Source organism: Trachurus japonicus, chromosome 5, assembly GCF_045865225.1.
Source record: "Trachurus japonicus isolate A0001 chromosome 5, Traja_1.0".
Classification (NCBI taxonomy): domain Eukaryota; kingdom Metazoa; phylum Chordata; class Actinopteri; order Carangiformes; family Carangidae; genus Trachurus; species Trachurus japonicus.
The window spans coordinates 37175166-37192049 of NC_140911.1; the positions used below are offsets into that span (position 1 = coordinate 37175166).

General features: G+C 41.0%; 2 protein-coding genes across 7 annotated transcripts; both read right to left on the reverse strand.

Moving 5' to 3' along the window:
- Window positions 1–802: 802 nt before the first annotated feature.
- yod1 (YOD1 deubiquitinase) lies at window positions 803–5454 on the reverse strand. 2 transcript variants are annotated; one of them, XM_085777754.1, is made up of 3 exons: window positions 5328–5454; window positions 3877–4089; window positions 803–3529 (listed from the first exon to the last, which is right to left on the reverse strand). In XM_085777754.1, exons 2-3 carry the CDS (start codon window positions 4082–4084, stop codon window positions 2832–2834), a joined length of 906 nt encoding a protein of 301 aa, XP_085633880.1. In that variant the 5' UTR covers window positions 4085–4089; window positions 5328–5454; the 3' UTR covers window positions 803–2831. The 2 variants fall into 2 exon arrangements, with proteins under 2 accessions (XP_085633880.1, XP_085633879.1); XM_085777753.1 differs by having other exon boundaries at window positions 2430–3529; window positions 3877–4085; window positions 5328–5420.
- Window positions 5455–6062: 608 nt separating this feature from the next.
- Window positions 6063–16784, reverse strand: pfkfb2b (6-phosphofructo-2-kinase/fructose-2,6-biphosphatase 2b). 5 transcript variants are annotated; one of them, XM_085777755.1, is made up of 17 exons: window positions 16627–16784; window positions 16074–16229; window positions 15333–15458; window positions 14726–14822; window positions 13390–13456; window positions 13154–13228; window positions 12598–12654; window positions 12323–12447; window positions 11895–12102; window positions 11456–11602; window positions 10526–10630; window positions 10262–10391; window positions 10114–10176; window positions 9958–10022; window positions 8562–8729; window positions 7859–7881; window positions 7101–7217 (listed from the first exon to the last, which is right to left on the reverse strand). In XM_085777755.1, exons 2-17 carry the CDS (start codon window positions 16156–16158, stop codon window positions 7148–7150), a joined length of 1611 nt encoding a protein of 536 aa, XP_085633881.1. In that variant the 5' UTR covers window positions 16159–16229; window positions 16627–16784; the 3' UTR covers window positions 7101–7147. The 5 variants fall into 5 exon arrangements, with proteins under 5 accessions (XP_085633883.1, XP_085633881.1, XP_085633882.1 ...); XM_085777757.1 differs by lacking the exon at window positions 7859–7881 and having other exon boundaries at window positions 6063–7217; XM_085777756.1 differs by lacking the exon at window positions 16627–16784 and having other exon boundaries at window positions 16074–16279.
- Window positions 16785–16884: the final 100 nt, after the last annotated feature.

Genomic DNA, 16884 nt, shown 5'->3' on the forward strand with positions numbered 1-16884 from the left:
ACAGTTATAATTATAGGGGTAGGATTATAGGGGTAGGATTAGATAAGTTTATACTTCTTCCTACTCCTTTTCGCTCATGTAAACTGCGTTGCTTATGAGATGTTGTGTATACATTTTTTTCTGTTCACTTATTATATTATTATTTTATCTTATTTATTTTATTTTTTTTACACTGTCGTTTACATGATCGAAATAAAGATATCAATCAATCAATCAATCAATCAATCAATCAATCAATCAATCAATCACAGTGTAGTCGGGGGCGTTTTAATCCACTAATAACGACCCTAACTCGAATAATTTCCCCATTTACTCTGGGAGGAATATTTCCGTGGCACTGGGAACCGTTCACCCGTGTTTGCAGATTGCACACAGCTTTTATATTACCTCTATTCATCCATTAGTATAATTGCATATAAACTGTCTCTGTCTTTGCTGGGGCAATTGTAGCTGCTGCAGTTGGTCAAACAGTCAGTGAACACATCTTACATCCTATTAAAGGTTAGGGCGTTCCTTAAAATAACACAGGTAGTATAATCCCAGTACTATGCACAGGATCAGTGTTGAGCCAAATGGGCTGATCTGATCTCCAGTGCCCATGGATTGTCAATGAGCTATAGAAATGATATGTTAAGTATCTATTTGTATCTTTTAGTACAATATTTAGAAGGTATATACTGAATTAAAGAAACACAATTTAATATCTCAACCTTTGTATTTGAATTTGTAACAACCATAGATTAAAAACAATATCTGTGCAAATTGAAGTTATTAGTCCACGAATTGACTCAGCACAACACCATCGGCTATAACTTTTTATTGTGACACAACACTGAAAAAAATCAAGTAAATCCAGTTGTTCTGTAGTGCTTTATGTGCAACATTCATTGTTATTGTCCTTGAAGAGTCATCAGAGAACTTGGCTGATACAAAATACAACAATGCTGTTTCAGAGTTTCACTTGTATGCAAGCTGAATAACCCATTATTACTGTAAAAATAATCTACCTAAAGTAACAGATGAATGAAAAAACAATAATTCACATTAAAACAAATAAGTATTTTAACATTTTTACGTTGCCTTTCATTTATTCTCAACACCATCTCGGAGTCTAGACCAGGAAGTCCCAATCATTCCTCCGTTGTCAAAACTTATTATCATCGCTTTTGGCAACAACTTGATACCAATATTGCCATCACAGATATGTCGAATAGAAATACTGGTTCTGCATAATAAACTGAGCTTCAACAAGAGAACTGACATCTTAATGGCCCCTATTTTTGACCCAAAGTTTAGCATAAATAAGTGCATGCTTCATCCTTATAGGCAGTGAGTTTCAAAGTAATAACCAAAGAGATTATGTTTGATTTAAGATGAAAATGTGAGAACGTCCTCCAGTTGTGCAAAACATACAGTAGAACAGAGTGTTAATATTAGTAGAAGCACTACAAGATTCAACCAAAACCTTTACTCATAGTTCCCAAACACCCTGACTGTGAGATGAAAAAAATATAACGGAAAAAGGTTAAAGATTAATGCTTAATGTTGATTAGCAAAGCACATAATATGTGGACTATACATGAACAGTAAACGCACATGTGAGTAAGGTAACTCTCAATCCGGATGAGTTACATGCACTTGATTTTAGATTTATAGTCAATCCCCTACCTTCTCACCATGATTTGTTTTCTGAAATACAATGCTGAAACACTCCTCAATATCAGTGAAGTGCTTTTTCAAAATGTGCAGCAATGTATATAAAAACAAGATTTTAAAAGATTAGTTCATACAGCATGACATCTTAAGTTATACACCAGAATTAAAAATTACACACCTGAAAACCTGTCGTACCAATGGCGAAAAAAAAAAGCACTACAGGTTTTGTAAAATGTTTCGTTTTCAGCACCATTTTTTTTGTTATTTAAAATAAGCTAACTGATAAATGATGATGCAACATAAAAAAAAAAAAAAATCCCACACAGGTAATTAAGCTTAATTTGGATTTCAATTTTCAATATGACATTGTATTTCAAAATTCATTACCTCAATCTCAAACCTCAATCTCACTGGCCACTGCTCAGAAAATTCAAGGTGATGCTGCAAATAGGACATTTATGGAGATGATTCTAGTTTAGCATTAACACAAGCCGTTTGTGCTCAACAATTCAGACAATCACCTTTAAGTACTGGAAGAGTTTCCAACTAAAACCTCTGTCCACAGGGGGGAAAAAAACATGCTACATAACCAACATGATGAATAACAGTCAAACTTGCTGTGCTGCATTTAAGACAACAGTGAGTAGGACCACATAGTACAAATCATTCTTAGTGGTTGTTTTAAAACTGTTTGAATTGGGGTTTTATCACAGATATATATATATATATGTAGAAGTTTGGGTAGTCACAGGTAAATATTGGCAAGTTGGTGCAACTGACAACACATCAGCCACTGTGTGGTTTGTCTCAATACCACCCCACCATCAAGTATTCCAAACAGATTAAAACAAATCCTAAGAATTCTTTGCATATTCTCCTGGACCCGGTTAAACGGATTTGAAACCATCCCTAAACAGGCCAACATGATGGTTTAATGACATCGGAGCTCTGCAGTAGTGTTTCTGACTTTGAGAACTGACAGCAGTTAAAGGTAATACTGAACAGGTTAGAGGCTGAACACAGTGTCTGCAGATTCTCCATAGATGTCACTAGACAATGTGAGGTAGAGGATCACACAAGCAGACAGACAGACAGACCGACAGAATTGCCAGACATTGGGGCACGGGTTTGGTGGTAATTGTATTTGTGAGAGGGGAGAAAAGACTACACAATGTTCACACTTCCCCAAAATTGGTGTGGCCCGTCTCCTTGGCGTGCTCCCGGGCTTCCTTTTGTCCCACCAGGCCCGTCTGGCACACCATGCAGCGCAACGCGAAGCGGTTTACGTCTGTGAACTGCCGCTTGCGGCGAGCCTCGTCCGCCAGCTCAAGGGCCTGGGCCAGGATTATGTCGTCTGTGGTGGAGAAGATAGTCTGGGGTGGGGCGTCAGAGCCGGGGGTTTCTTTCTGCAGCGGGTCATAGTGGATGCCGTCGTAGATGAGCAGCACGCGTTTGTGGTACCCAGCATCCTCTCCAAATCGATCCACTCGGACCGTCTGAGTGTCTACCACACAGATCTCACACTGGTAAAACTTGGACAGGATGGACACCTCGATGGCGCCTCCCCAGGTGTCGTCACGTCTTATCCAGGAACAGTAGTCCTCGTTGGTCTTTCCCAGCACTGCTTCACAGTAAGCTGCAGGATCGCTGGACACAATCTGGGCGATGAGGCCTCGCATCTCAGGAGCACAGGCCAGGTCGTAGACACCACCTTCCACCACATAATACACACTGGTGAAGAGGCAGGAATTGTCAGCTGGGACCACTCGACGTGCCAGCACAGGTGAGGCTTCCAGGCGTGGTGTTTTAGTCACAGTGGGATGATCCTGAGGCTTTGGCTTGTTCTTCTCTTCCTCAACAATGAGTGTGTCTCCTGAGGAGGATGACAAAGTAGTGACACAAACTCAGTTCAGACTTTGATTGACAACATGGAGAGGGGAAACATCATACTGATTACAAATACTCAATCTTTTGCACAAAAAGAGTGTATAAGAAGGAGTCAGTTCATCCAATTCATACAAATAATATTCTGCCATAGTTTGAACTGTATTTAATTTGAGGACCACATCACTGAACAGTAAGTTTTAAAACAGTCATAGTGCTGTCTCCAGTTTTGAAAAAAAGACCTCCAACATGCAATAGAAATGAACATATCCAGAAAAAAAATGATGTGAATTTTGTCTACCGGTATATTATCTTCTTATATTTTTATCGACAGACCTGATTTGATTGGGTAGTCCTTGAGGTGAGCGTCTCCATTCCGAAGGTCAAGGCTAGAGGGAGGGTAACCAACCATAATCTTCTGCACATCACAGGGGATCCCAGTCAGCTCCTCCACCTTTGTCTTAAGCTCTTGGACACAGGACTGATGAGTCAAGCCCTGCATTATGTGGCTCCCATTTTTGGTCTTACAGCGAAGCCTCAACATCCTAACTGCGAAAACAAGTGCCAACAAATCAGAACTGAACTCCAGTCTGCACCAATGCAAGTGAGTGACCACCATGGAGGCATTTGTTGGAGGCATCTCAGTGTGTAAGGAATGTTGATTTCTTTCTTGTTTTAAAGGCCATACTGGAATGTACCAGGTCTTATTCACATCCCATGATATTCTTTATTTTACCACAATTTCAAGAAAATCTGAACAACCTTTGGGGAAGAAGAATTTATTGCAGAATTATTGGTTCGACTGCACATAAATTTAACTTGGTTAGCCTAATAAGAAACGGAATGTAAATTCTGTTTATTGTCTACAATTACTTTCTGGCTGCCATCTTAGTATTGGATGGAAAAACGCCTAATCCACTGATTTTCGTCTTTTACTTTGAATAAAAACAACAATTACAATTCATGAGTGAAATGTGTCAGATAACGTTACCAAGAAGAAAGACCAGACACAGCACAAGAGCTGCGGCTTTGTGTATATGAAACTGTGGTCAGTTTAACGTGACAAATCAAATGATAAGCATGCAAGCAATGTAACAAATTAATAATTGGGACATTTGAAGTTAGTTTTATAAAGTTATTTAGCTCGGTGCTGCTGCTGCTTCACCATGAAGCGATGAGCTACATTAGCTTGACTCGGCTAATTGTATTGTTAGCCAATGTTATACACAGCAAGCTGGTTCCGATAAGCTACAATGTTCTGGCTGTTATGTCATAATAGTGCTTCTAAATGGACGCATAACAATGAAAGTGCTGATGCACAGCAACAGCAGTAGAGTAAAACACCTGACAGCGACATTGCTTTGTTTTAATTTTCTTTGTTCAGGCAGTTTAACTCAGCGATAAGACACAGGGAGAGCGGAGTTAACGTTAGCTAGGAGCTCTCCGTCAAGATCCACTTATATGGAGCTACTTGAATCCCAGTTCAGCAAAAATAATCACTTGGTTAGTGACAGTTATTGTGAAAGTGTGTGGAAAACACGTAGTTGCTCGTTCCCAGACACAATTAATGATAGTTTTCCCGGGGTAGCTAACGTTAACTATGTCATGTTTCATCAGCTAACCCTAGCATGTTAGCTAAAGGAAACTCGACAGTTTATTTTTTCCTCGAACGTTTCGCAAAACCGAATAAACTTTGGTTAAGTCCTTTACCTGTCAACTGACAAACCAAAACACGGCCGAGTGAATTAAGTTGAACTAAAAGTGGTTAAGTTGTGTTGTTTTCTCACCTGCCGTTGACTGCAGCCCTGCCTCAAACAATAAACATCCAGTGAGACCGCTGGTGTGTGGAACGTCACTTGCGTCTGTATGACGTCACGACGGGCGCTTACCGTAAATTCCCTGATAGATACAACCACAGTTGCTGTGTCATCAATCAGCACAGTTAGGACCTCTCGTCTGTCTCGTCTTTCTGATGCAGTTTGTTTGTTCAGTTGTATCATTATCAAGAACTTTGATAATGATATCAAAGTTCTATAGAACGTCTCTGATGATATGTGGCCAGATGAGTTTTGACTACACATTTAGCTGGTTTAGACCAGTGTTTCTTAGGTTAGGGCCCCTACAAAAGATGGTTATTCCTAGGGGTTGTTTGGAAACCACTGATTAATCTTTAACAATGTGCTTAAAACATATCTTAACCTGAACACCTCAGATAGGCTATGTATTGGAGTTCTAAAGTAGGCTGCAATATTTACCTCTCAAATGTAAACAAAGTGGTAGTATAGGCTAAATGGCATTAAATGCAAGTACTGGGTAGTTGCTATGTTATTTCTAACCTGCATGCATAATCTACAAATACTATTCCAAGAAAATGTATAGTACTCGATTAAAGTTATTTTGCAAATGATTATTTTTCTAAGAACCAAGAAAATTGTTTAAATGACTGTTGTAAATAAATAACTTACAACAATAACAATAATTCGCATGTCTCCTATATATTTATGAAAAATTGAAAAATCATGTCACTTCAAAACTTACTTTTATTGTCTGCTAAAAAGGCACAAGAGGCTGCTTTGAGCAGGGCAATAACTTGTCAACAGTCAAACATTACATAGTCGTAGAATAAAACTTTTACCACTGTCCAGTATTTGATATAAATAGCTTATGTTAGGGAGGATTAAAGAAGTAAAGATACATTTGCATGAAGCCATTCAAACAAATTCTTGGTCAATACGATGACAAGAACACAAAGGTCAAGAAACAGCTAATCTAACTTCAACATGTTGTGTCTTGTTGCACAAAAACTGACTTCTAGAATGCATAGGTATGAACAATGTATTGACAGGTGCATCAGCTTAATACATTAGGTTTGCATGTTGCAGCTTATGACAGAAAAGTAAAGTTGTTTATCTGTAGCTGGTGTGTAGTATATCCAGCACTGTGGTGTATTATCTAACAACACATAAATGCTTTCATAAAACAAACTCCATACTCCAGTCCAATGACTACATTCTTTCAAATCTATAATATAAGACTCAACAGATGATGGCTTAAAATCACAACTACATGTTGTTTGCATGTGGTGGATGAGTGGATTTGTATTACAAAAATATCTACTTTATAACACGTTCTGTTTGCAATGGTGAAAATAGATTTTCATCATAATAATGCATAAGCTGTTTCTGTTGCATTCAGAGGCATATAGAGGAGCTAATTCTATCTACATATTGTGTACTCAGTAAGGCATTGTATTATTTACAGTACAGTAAGTATTAGTTGCCAGTTGTGCCAGTATGTTTTGTCATCTGCTTGGTTGATTGATTTATTGTGGCACACATGCAGGAGAGTTAATGATAAGACTGATAAGGCCTCCAGTTCAAAGCCTCAGCATGCAGAGTACAGACAAACAGTAGGTTGAGATAAATAGGAACATAAATGACATTGTGTGCAGGTGGCCTTGTCTATTAAACAAAATGTTCTTTGACCCTTATCTCACATTTACGCTGACCATAATTTCCAAAAGAAAAAAAAATCCCAAATCCTCTCCAGTCTTTTGCTTCACAATTGAACTCCGCCGATGTGCTATGAAGAAAGAGGATTTTTTTCCTCACTCAGAAGCGGACACAGCCACTAGTTTCTTCGGGGCTGTCAAAGTCGATTCCTTCGCACAGGGATTCCTTCAAGAAAAAGAAAATGTCACTGAGATTCACGAATTAATGCCTTAGAGCAGCAAATCCTATTCATGGAATCTAATAGCTTCCCAGGCGAACCAGGACTCTTACAGTATGTTCCTACTTGAAGAATTAGGTCATTATACAAAGTGTGGCAGAGAGTTACACAATCCTGGAGAGTTTTTTTTTTTTATAACATTCTCAATAAAGGATTGATTATTGATCACTTGCTAACCTTAATCTGGCTCCAAACTATTATCTTATACGTACACTTTGGCAAATACCTAAACACCCTTGAATCACCATGATTTAATCTGTGCACAGTATAGTGTTACCTGTCTGCAATCATTTAACAGATCTAATAAAGTTAATCAAAGAGTTTAATTGAAGTTGTTCAGCCATTTATTCGACTTCCTAAGAACCAGTGGGTGTTATGACTGTCCTTGATAAGGCTGTTGAGAAACAAAGCCAACTGTGGCTTTCACTATGCAAAGGTTATAAAAACCCAAGGACTGAAAACCATAAAACGTATAATACACCACTGCAATAACATGCAGCATATTGACATGGGTTAACATGACATGAGTGGAGTTATGGGAAAGAAAACAAAGGGCTGGCTACATATAGCGAGTCTCCAGAATACTCACAAAGAACTGCTTCCTATCCAGGGCTGTAAGACAGGGTTGGAGAAGGAGCGGAGAAAGAGAAAGATAGATAGAAATGTGGAGATGGGCTGAAGCACAAGGCAAGGCCAACAAATACACAACACATACAAATATGAATATGCATTTTTAAATTTCAACACTTTTTTTTTTAAGGTTTCTAGCTTTTTTTAATGCATGATTTTTTGCCCTTAGATATTCTCAAATCGGCTTCAGCTTTTAAAAAAAGGAATCGCTGCTTTAGAAGATTATGCATAGAAAATATGCTTATGTGTATTGTGATCACTTATAAATAAAAAAGGATGTCTTTCGTGTAGGGGCGTCTTTTTGTTTAACTCATGGGGAGATTTCCCCAGCAAATAAGAGACATGCTGTTCTGCATATTCAAGCTGGATACAGCCCAGTGGGGTGAAGCGGGGTTCATGCAAGACGGCAACGACATTAAAAGAGGAGAACAACCTGTTCAAGACCCAACAACATGCCCTGAGAGAGAGAAAGACAGACAGAGATGGGTTCCATGTACGTCAGTTTCAACACACACACACACACACACACACTAAATCATCGAGAGGATCCGAGAGTGAGGCGAGGGAATGCCAAACACAGGGTTACAACTGTGGTGGGAGGGTGACTCGATCACAGTTGACGGTGACTAGTTTAAAGGGGAGCCTGGAACTATTTCACTAACTTGGCTGTGCCGTCCCTCTGGCATCAGAGCTGATGGGGTGGGGGCGAGCGGTAGCCAGGGCTGGTTGCCCGCACTGTAGAGCCTGGGACGCTTGACCTGGTCGTGACTGGACAAGGGAGTGTAACTATTCCGCCGGTGTATGAGAGCAGATTCCTTCGGGATTTTACCCTGGTAGGAGATGAAACACCGCAGGTGTTAAGGAAAAAAAAGAAGATCTGGCAACACACAACACCAGGGGACACCTGAGCAGAGCCAATCAAACCAGCCGTCCTGTCCACATTGATTCACAGCAACAGGTAAAAACAACTGAAGCCACGAAAACCCTGAAGGCGACAGACAGACACACACCTTCCGCAAGTGAGGGAGTAAGTGTTTTAAAAGGAAACACGTAGATGTCAAAGTGCGTCCGTCAGTTCAAACACAGCAACTTTTCATACATAAATCTCTGAGACTGATATCAGAGTGCAACCAGAGCGATGATAATGATTAGATCAGCCAAGCAGGGTAGCATGATCAGCCATGGCTTCATTCAGGGTGAAATATTAAAAAGTTGTCACATTCAGTAGCTCACAGCTCAAGCCAGGCTGATTAAATAAGGTTAAAGCAGAAGTAAGCGATCCGGTCGTTTTGGCTAATGCTGCGTTCCAGGCAGGCTTTTGAAACCGTAAATTACAGCTTCAAGTCACAACTTACGACTTTGTAGCGTTTCAGGCAACCCACTCGTGTTTTTCCGACCTGTTTTACCTGTGAAAGTCACTATAACGGCCACTCGTAACTTCCAACCCGTGAACTCGTACCAGATCGAACTGGTACGACTTCACAGGTCGGAAAAACACGAGTTACGAGTTTCCTTGAACGCACCATAACAGTCCTCGTCCCTACGTCACCACATTCACGGCGTCCCTTGGCTGCACACACAGCCCTGCATGCCGTTCTCTCTCCTCAATGGATAAAAACTGTAGGATACGATAAATGTTTTCTCCTCGGCTCAGAGCAGAGCAGAGTGACTGACAGACCCGTGTTTCGGTCCAAACACTCTATGTAAGTGATTGCTGTCGGAAGATATAACTATTTAAGACTTATATTAACACAAATATATCACTTACTTCTGCTTTAAAGTTAAAAGGGACCAAACAGGGATATAAGAAAAGGGAGACAAAGAAGCAAGACCTCACATACGGGGGGTGGGGGTGAAGTGTGATTGCATCGCAACAGCACAACAAACAAGAGCCCGTCCGACTGATTTGTGGATCTGGATTAATTTGGAATTATCTCTGTGAGTAAATAATGGACAAACATTTTGCACAGGTGATCATTTCTGTGGGCTTTAATTCAACAAAGCTGAATGCACACTTAGCAACAATGTGATTTTTCAGCTTGACTCAGGACAACTTACGAGGGGTCGGTCCCGATGTGTGTTCACCGCCTCCACGTTCAGATAAAACATCTCCACTTTACAACCTAAAGGATGGAAGATAGAGTCAAACAAAAAAAAGTAGGAAGAAAGATCTGTCACAGCGTCAACTGAAGCTTCATCTATGAGCTGACCTACCGTATGCAACTGGAGTAAGTTTGAGCACTGTGTGAAGTGGACATTTCATGTACGGTAGATCCTCTGAGCAAAGAAGACATATGGAAAAAGCCAAATGTCAGTATCTGCGTGTTAAAGTCACACACTCATCATAACTTTATGTTTTTACCTGCACTTTTGTCCAGGAAGTAAGCCAGCAAACAGCGCATCACAGCCTGGTGGCAGATGACCAACACGTTGCCTTGTCTCTCCAACTCCATGATCACCGGCTCCAGACGCTGAACGAGATCCTGGTAGGACTATTTGTCCAGATAAAACAAGTTTAATCTAAATCTCTTTGTTTTAAAAGAGAAAATAGCTAGTGAAGTGCTACACATATAAGGGAGACTGAGAGAGAATCTGAGACTGGGATGGAAGCAGTGTCCCATGTCACCTCTCCTCCTGGATAGCGATAGTGGTACTTGTCCTGGTCCCTCAAAGCAAACTCCTCTGGGAATGTCTTTTGGATCATCTCGTACGTCATCTCCTCACACACACCCTGGGGAAGGAGAAGAAACAAATTTGTTCTTATGCCAGAAGTCCAATTAAGATTAACAGAAGCCTGCACAAAAAGAAAAGAAATGCTTCAATTTTGGTTCTAAAAGAGACTCATATTAATGTGGATGAATCTATGTTACCCACACTTGTTAATGGGTCCATTTTCAATAAATATATGTTTTTGTCTTTATCGTTATTTCGATATTATTACTTAGTGGTCGACTCGCCCAGCATTTCCTACTTTCGGTTTCCTGGACGCTGCCCGGCGGGTCATGGGAATAACACCGCCGGATCGCCGTTTATGGTCGGAACTACGACGGAATCTGATCGTCTTCGAACTTCTGACTTTCATTCTTGATTTGAAAACATTCTTGGCAAATGTTTTCGCTTTCGTCCGTCTTGCGCCAGTCTAGGAATTTCACCGTGCGTGCCGAGGCTCATGGGAAATGTAGTGTGAAAACACTTTGCTTTCCAAAACTCCTCGTTGTCCCTTTAACTCCCTTGGGCATATTAATTAAAAAACATATCACTTTCATCTTTGGTAGGTGGTCTTCATTTGGGCGAAATTTGTAAAAAAAAAACAAAAACAAAAAAAACACACAATTACATCTGACTTAATAACGTTTTTTTTTTTTTTTAAATATGACTTCTCCTTGCTTGCTACATTGTCTTTTCTGCGACAAGCCCCTTTCTGCTAATTACTGTCAGAAAGCGCTGTATTGTTTAAACAACAAAAGATCTTCTGTTTATGTGAATCAGCGCTCAGTGAAACTGTTATAATCCCTATAAGTGCATAATGTGGGAGGCTGGGTGACAGGATACTGACAGCGTCGATCTCGTTGAGTATCTTCCACTGTTCATAAGGCACCCCCAGCTCCTCTGCTGTCTGGATGGTCCTCCTCAGTTGGCTCGTCCACACCTTCAAATCTGACAGTTTGTGCTCTTCAATGAAACCACGCAGGGCGTGAGAGAACTGGAGCATGAGAGAAACAGAGAGGCGTTCCCAGTCATTGATCTCTTCATCATCTACACATTACTCTAATGGTATTTCTGCATCATTAGATTAATGTTCAGGAGACAAAGACAAGAAAATGGTTAATGGAGAGAATTAAATGTGATGAAGGTCGTGAATCAGGTTAAACTATTGAAGTTAAGTACATCTTTTCCCAGTGAGCTACCTCCCAGAGAGAGGCTGGTAATGAGGTTCTTCAGGAGACACTGCTTTTTGCAAATTAGGACTGTGAGAGCAGAGCTGCCGATCCTACCTGTTTCCCTCTGGGAGACAGCTCCGAGTCTCCTCCGATGCGGCCCTCGAGGTTGTGGTTGCTCTCCCCGTGCCGACACAGGTAGATGGAGTGAGAGTGCACGTGGATGTTCATGAGGTAGTAGACAATCTTGCTCTGGATGTAGTCCTGTATCCGGTTGACCAGAAAACGTCGGCCCACGTTCATCACCTTGATGAAAGACAAGTCCCTGCAGGTTGTGATGAAGCAAATGTTTGTTTACTATCACCATCTAGTGTTTATCCTTTGAATTGCAAGGTATAATTCTCCAAAATGAGAGGATGCAAAGTTCTTGGTCTCCCCTTAACCCCTTAAACCCTCCTTACAATACAGTTTTTTGGTATAATACTCTGCCCAAAAAGAAAAAAAGCAATGATTTATCTATTTAGATAAAGGTAACTGATTCTTACTTATCGTAGTTATCAGGATCTAGCGGCTGGTAAGTGACCTTGTAGCACTCGATTCGTTTAAGGAAGTCATCCATTACTCTCTCCCTGTGTCTCTCGGGGTAGTCTGGACTCGACACCTTCACCTCCTGTTACAGGTATTCAACACATTCAAACAACATGAGTGAGTTGTGTAGTTCTTACATAACACTGCAGATTCTTATAATATTAATAGATTATGGGCTTGACCCATAGTCCCAGAAAAACATTTAAATCCCGTAGGTGACATAAGAACATACCAGAATATTAGCAGCAATGACCTCTGGGTCGTCACACACTGACTCCACAAAGAACACCTGTTGGAAAGAGAAGTCAGTGTATGCTAAACCTTTTGTGAACCTGTCCACTGAATCAGCGCCATGATAAACTATCATCCACTTTCTCCACATCCAACATTATTTAGCCGACATCCCCCTCTTTGACTTCTCGACATGACTAACTTTCTGCAAACAACTGTCAGTCTAAGAAAATGATCAAACAGTAGCAGAACAGCCCCAAGATGCAAATGAAGCGTTGGTGTAAAGTTTAGTTTAAAGCGAGATTGTGTTGTGGAACTTTTAAACAACACAGTTCTTCCTACAAATGAGAAGTGGAACTCAGAAGCAATAAAACACTGCCTTGTTCTTGTACAGTCACTGACTTTGTGACTCTTTATACTTGTGCAGAAGAAATCTTTGGAGAGAACTTCAGCATGAATGTTTAAAAATCAAACTCTTATTTCCACTGAAGCCCAAAACAATCACAGTAGCCTATATAAGCAACACAGCAGTAGAAAGAAAATTCTGCCAGTCTTACTTTAAATGCATTCTCTTTCACAAAGGCTTGAATGAGGTCTCGTCGTTCTCTTGTTGTGTTTGTTGCATCGAAAACCTGACAGGAGGAACACAAAGGGGTTTGTAGGACAGGTCAGGATTAGGACCGTGCTAAAGCCAGATGTGCTTCTGTTCTGGTTATTTCAAAGTTTTGGGAGATGAGCCAACACAGCGAGGCAGGCAGAGAGACAGATGGACAGAAAGGCTGAGAGCACTCACCGCGATCTGTCCTCCCTCATGCGTCAGGTACGCCTTCACATCCTGCAGAGCTACCAGAGCACACTGCCTGCAGGAGAGAGTGGACACAGAGTAACTCAGTATGAGACTCGTATTCACTATAATCCACATTCACTGAAGCTGATGTTACAGTACAACACTAGTATCATGTTGTAGATCTTGATTCTTAAAGTATATATGTTTTTGGCTTTTCATGCCTTTATTCGATAGGACAGTTGAGAGTGTGACAGGAAATGGGAGGCAGAGATGGGGGGAATGACATGCAGGATAGGGCCGTCCAACGCGGGACTCGAACCGGGGCCGCCTGCAGCTAGGACTATAGCCTCAACACATGGGGCGGGTGCTCTAACACCGCCCCTGATCTTGATTCTTAGTGCTTATGTATTATCTAATTATTAGCTGACGTCATTCGTATGTGTAAATGGTATGTGGAAGTCACCAAGGTCAGTTTTGTCAAATTGCACCAAAGAAAATGTCTCAACCCTAATCTTATCAAACCATGTGGACTGTTAGGTGTCCTAATGCAAGCAGGTAATGTTATGTGGCACTTAGACCTGTCAAAGGCTGATCGGTGGACCAGGTGAGCTGTTTCCTCCTCTTTCTATAGCCTTGTTAAGCTAAATGGCTAGCTGCATGTTTTTTGGAAACATGAGAGTATCAATCTTAACTCACTCTGGGGCATATTCACAAAATGTCACGCTGTTCTTTTAATCCCAGTTGGCTGATATATCAAAAAAGGCAAACTCTCAGAATTATTTACAGCAGCTGTTTGATCCAGGTTGGATGTCAATGCAACACCCTGGAGGGCTTGTGTCAGCCTCAGAGTGACAGCGGCAGCAGCTTGTTTAATATCTAGGTCAGAATTCAGCGCTGGGAAGCTGACAAGAGCCTGTCACATTTTCCTGATAGCCATGCAAGACAAACCCCACTTTACTTATTAATACCAGAAAAGACCACAAGGGGAAAGAGATACCTACAGTATATATATAGGCTATATATTACTCTATCTGGAGAAATAGTGATTTTCTTTTTATCTGAGTATAATCTAATAACCACAAGGATTTGGTGGTCATGAGCTGCTATGTGATGTGTTTGTGTATGTATGAACACTGTGCCGATGCCAGCTAAATAACAACTGCTGGCCCCAAAAAAACAGCTTAGTCACTGATGCAGCAGTGGATGACTGCAGAATATCAAACAGACTCATGGCGACCAAGAGAAATGTGATACTCGGAGAGTAGATGGTGAAACAGTTACCCTTATTGTAAGACAAATGAAACATTAATGTCCCATTTAATGACTAAACAGGTGAACTCACTTTCTTATTTTCATGGCCTCCTCATTGTCATGGCGGAAGAAATCGTAGGACTTGTAAGCTCTCACGGCCTCTCTACGGTAGACGCCCAGGTTAAACACTGAGAAAGAACAAAAGAACATTAACACTTGCTTTCACCCTCGATGTGTTTGGTTGAAGTCGTCGGTGGGATTGTGTTTGTAAGCAATTACGAATCAACTGGTACTAAATTTAGTCTCCTGTTCTGAGAGACTCTGACATACAGTAGAGTAAATATCCAGGTCATGTGGGTGGGAAGGGTTGCTGTACAGAACAATATTGCTATAAAATATGATAGGTCAAGGTCAAAGGTCTTAATATAACAAACACTCTTACTTAATATAACAACAACTTTTTCCAGATGTTTTTAAGGTTGTCTGAATGTTGTACAGATACACTCGGACTTAAAATGGCTAAATAAGGAAGTAGCTACAGGTTGTGAACTAGAATGTACTGTGCTAAGAAGTTGATTATGTTTCCCACACAGCAGAGAAATGTTAAAGACAGGATGGCCACCTCAACTGTACTTTGAAACCTGAGCAGTGAGCTGTTTTAAAATTTAAAGTCGGAAGCAAAACTAGCCACCAGCTACCTTTGGTTGGGACTCCTATCCAGTTGAGGTATCGCGTAAGTTTCTTTGACATGTAGGTCTTCCCCCTCGCTGGTAGGCCGATCATTACGATCACTGTTGGAGAATTTGTCATGTAGGAAGCCCATGCTGCACAGGAGACATGGACATACAGTATGTATACAGTACATTTATAAAGCACAGAACGTAAAGTTTTACAGAAATAAAAGCCAAGGTCTCCAATGTTAATAAAATAGATAAAAAAGATCAAATAAAATACTTTGTAAAGTGAATTCACTGTGTTGTGTGGCTGTATTTCATCATAACTTAGGACAGCACTGCAACTAGGCCAAATGTGCGCTGGACAAAAATAATTATGTTGCTTTAGACATAAATATAATTTGTGCATTGGGATTAAAAGCTGCATCAGAAATAATTAGTGGGAGAAATATCCTGGGAGGGAAAAAGTTATTTTCTTACAGTGGAAACTGCAGCAGGTCACACAGCTTATTTTTATATCACTGGTCACAGCGTGTATACTACTCTTTTCTCTCCCACTGACAGCTGCTTGAAGACCGTCCTTTGTGAGCTGGACTCAGAATGAAGGAGCCTCAGTGTCACAGGGTGACTGATTGGGAAACAATTAGTGAATTCAGTCCAAAGTGAACAATAAAAGGTCTTTGATTACAAGTGGGTCTGGAGACTTAAACAGCACTCATGCGGAAGATCTTGTTCAAAATCTAATTGTGGGAGGAGTTTACTTACAGCATTTCTTCTCATGCATCCTCAGGTCTGTTTTCTTTGCCTCTGCTGAGCTTGCAGAGCCATTGTCTCTCTGAGAGCTTGACATGTTGAAGTCTTGTTTGGGCTAAACTTGAAATGAGTCTCTCTCTCTCTCAGAGGGGCATCGTCCAAGCTGGTCTGCAAACAGAGGGATCAGGGGGACATGTACTGTAATGTGCCATCCCCATGCCTCTCTCTGACAGAACGCAATACACACTGAATTGCTCTCTTCTAAAGATGTGTTATGGAGATGGCTTTATGTACCCTTAGCAACAGAGATATCTGAAGGCAAACAGAAAGAGGATGAAGGGAAAAGGCTCTGCCACATCATCTGGAGAGAGAAAAAAACGTCCACTTGGCTCCACAAAGCAATAAGAACAAGGCGAGCAATGATTTCCTATCTGCCCCGGGGTGAATGAGTTCATGCAGCAAAATCTGCCATGAAAATCTGTCATAATGCTTTTAAGCATCATTATCTAGTGTTGTTTATATATATATTTTTTTTTAATTTTTTTATTTTATGTATTTAATTTACCTGCTCGGTAGGGAAATGTCCCGCCAGCCACAGAAGCCTGTGCGGACGCCGGTCAACACTGTCGGTGCAGAGCGGGAGCTCCGGATCTGCCGGACCGAGAGTTTGCGTCCGCCGCTGCGGACGGAGGAGCCGGTCTGGTCGGCCTGTCCTTGGCGCTTAGGTGCCTCCTCGGCCGGCTGGTGTCCTTCCAAGCCGGAGGTGTGCCTCTACGTCATTTTTTACACGCTTTTACCGTAACGTTGGTAATAGATATGCAGC

Excerpts from the sequence above, each read along its gene's own strand:
- yod1 (XM_085777754.1), bottom strand. The coding sequence starts at position 4,084 with ATGTTGAGGCTTCGCTGTAAGACCAAAAATGGGAGCCACATAATGCAG. Across the intron at positions 3,530-3,876 it reads GGACTACCCAATCAAATCAG|GAGACACACTCATTGTTGAG; the intron begins GTCTGTCGATAA and ends CATCCTCCTCAG.
- pfkfb2b (XM_085777755.1), bottom strand. The coding sequence starts at position 16,158 with ATGTCAAGCTCTCAGAGAGACAATGGCTCTGCAAGCTCAGCAGAGGCA. Across the intron at positions 13,229-13,389 it reads ATGAGGGAGGACAGATCGCG|GTTTTCGATGCAACAAACAC; the intron begins GTGAGTGCTCTC and ends TCCTCCTGTCAG. Across the intron at positions 10,023-10,113 it reads ACTTACTCCAGTTGCATACG|GTTGTAAAGTGGAGATGTTT; the intron begins GTAGGTCAGCTC and ends TCCATCCTTTAG.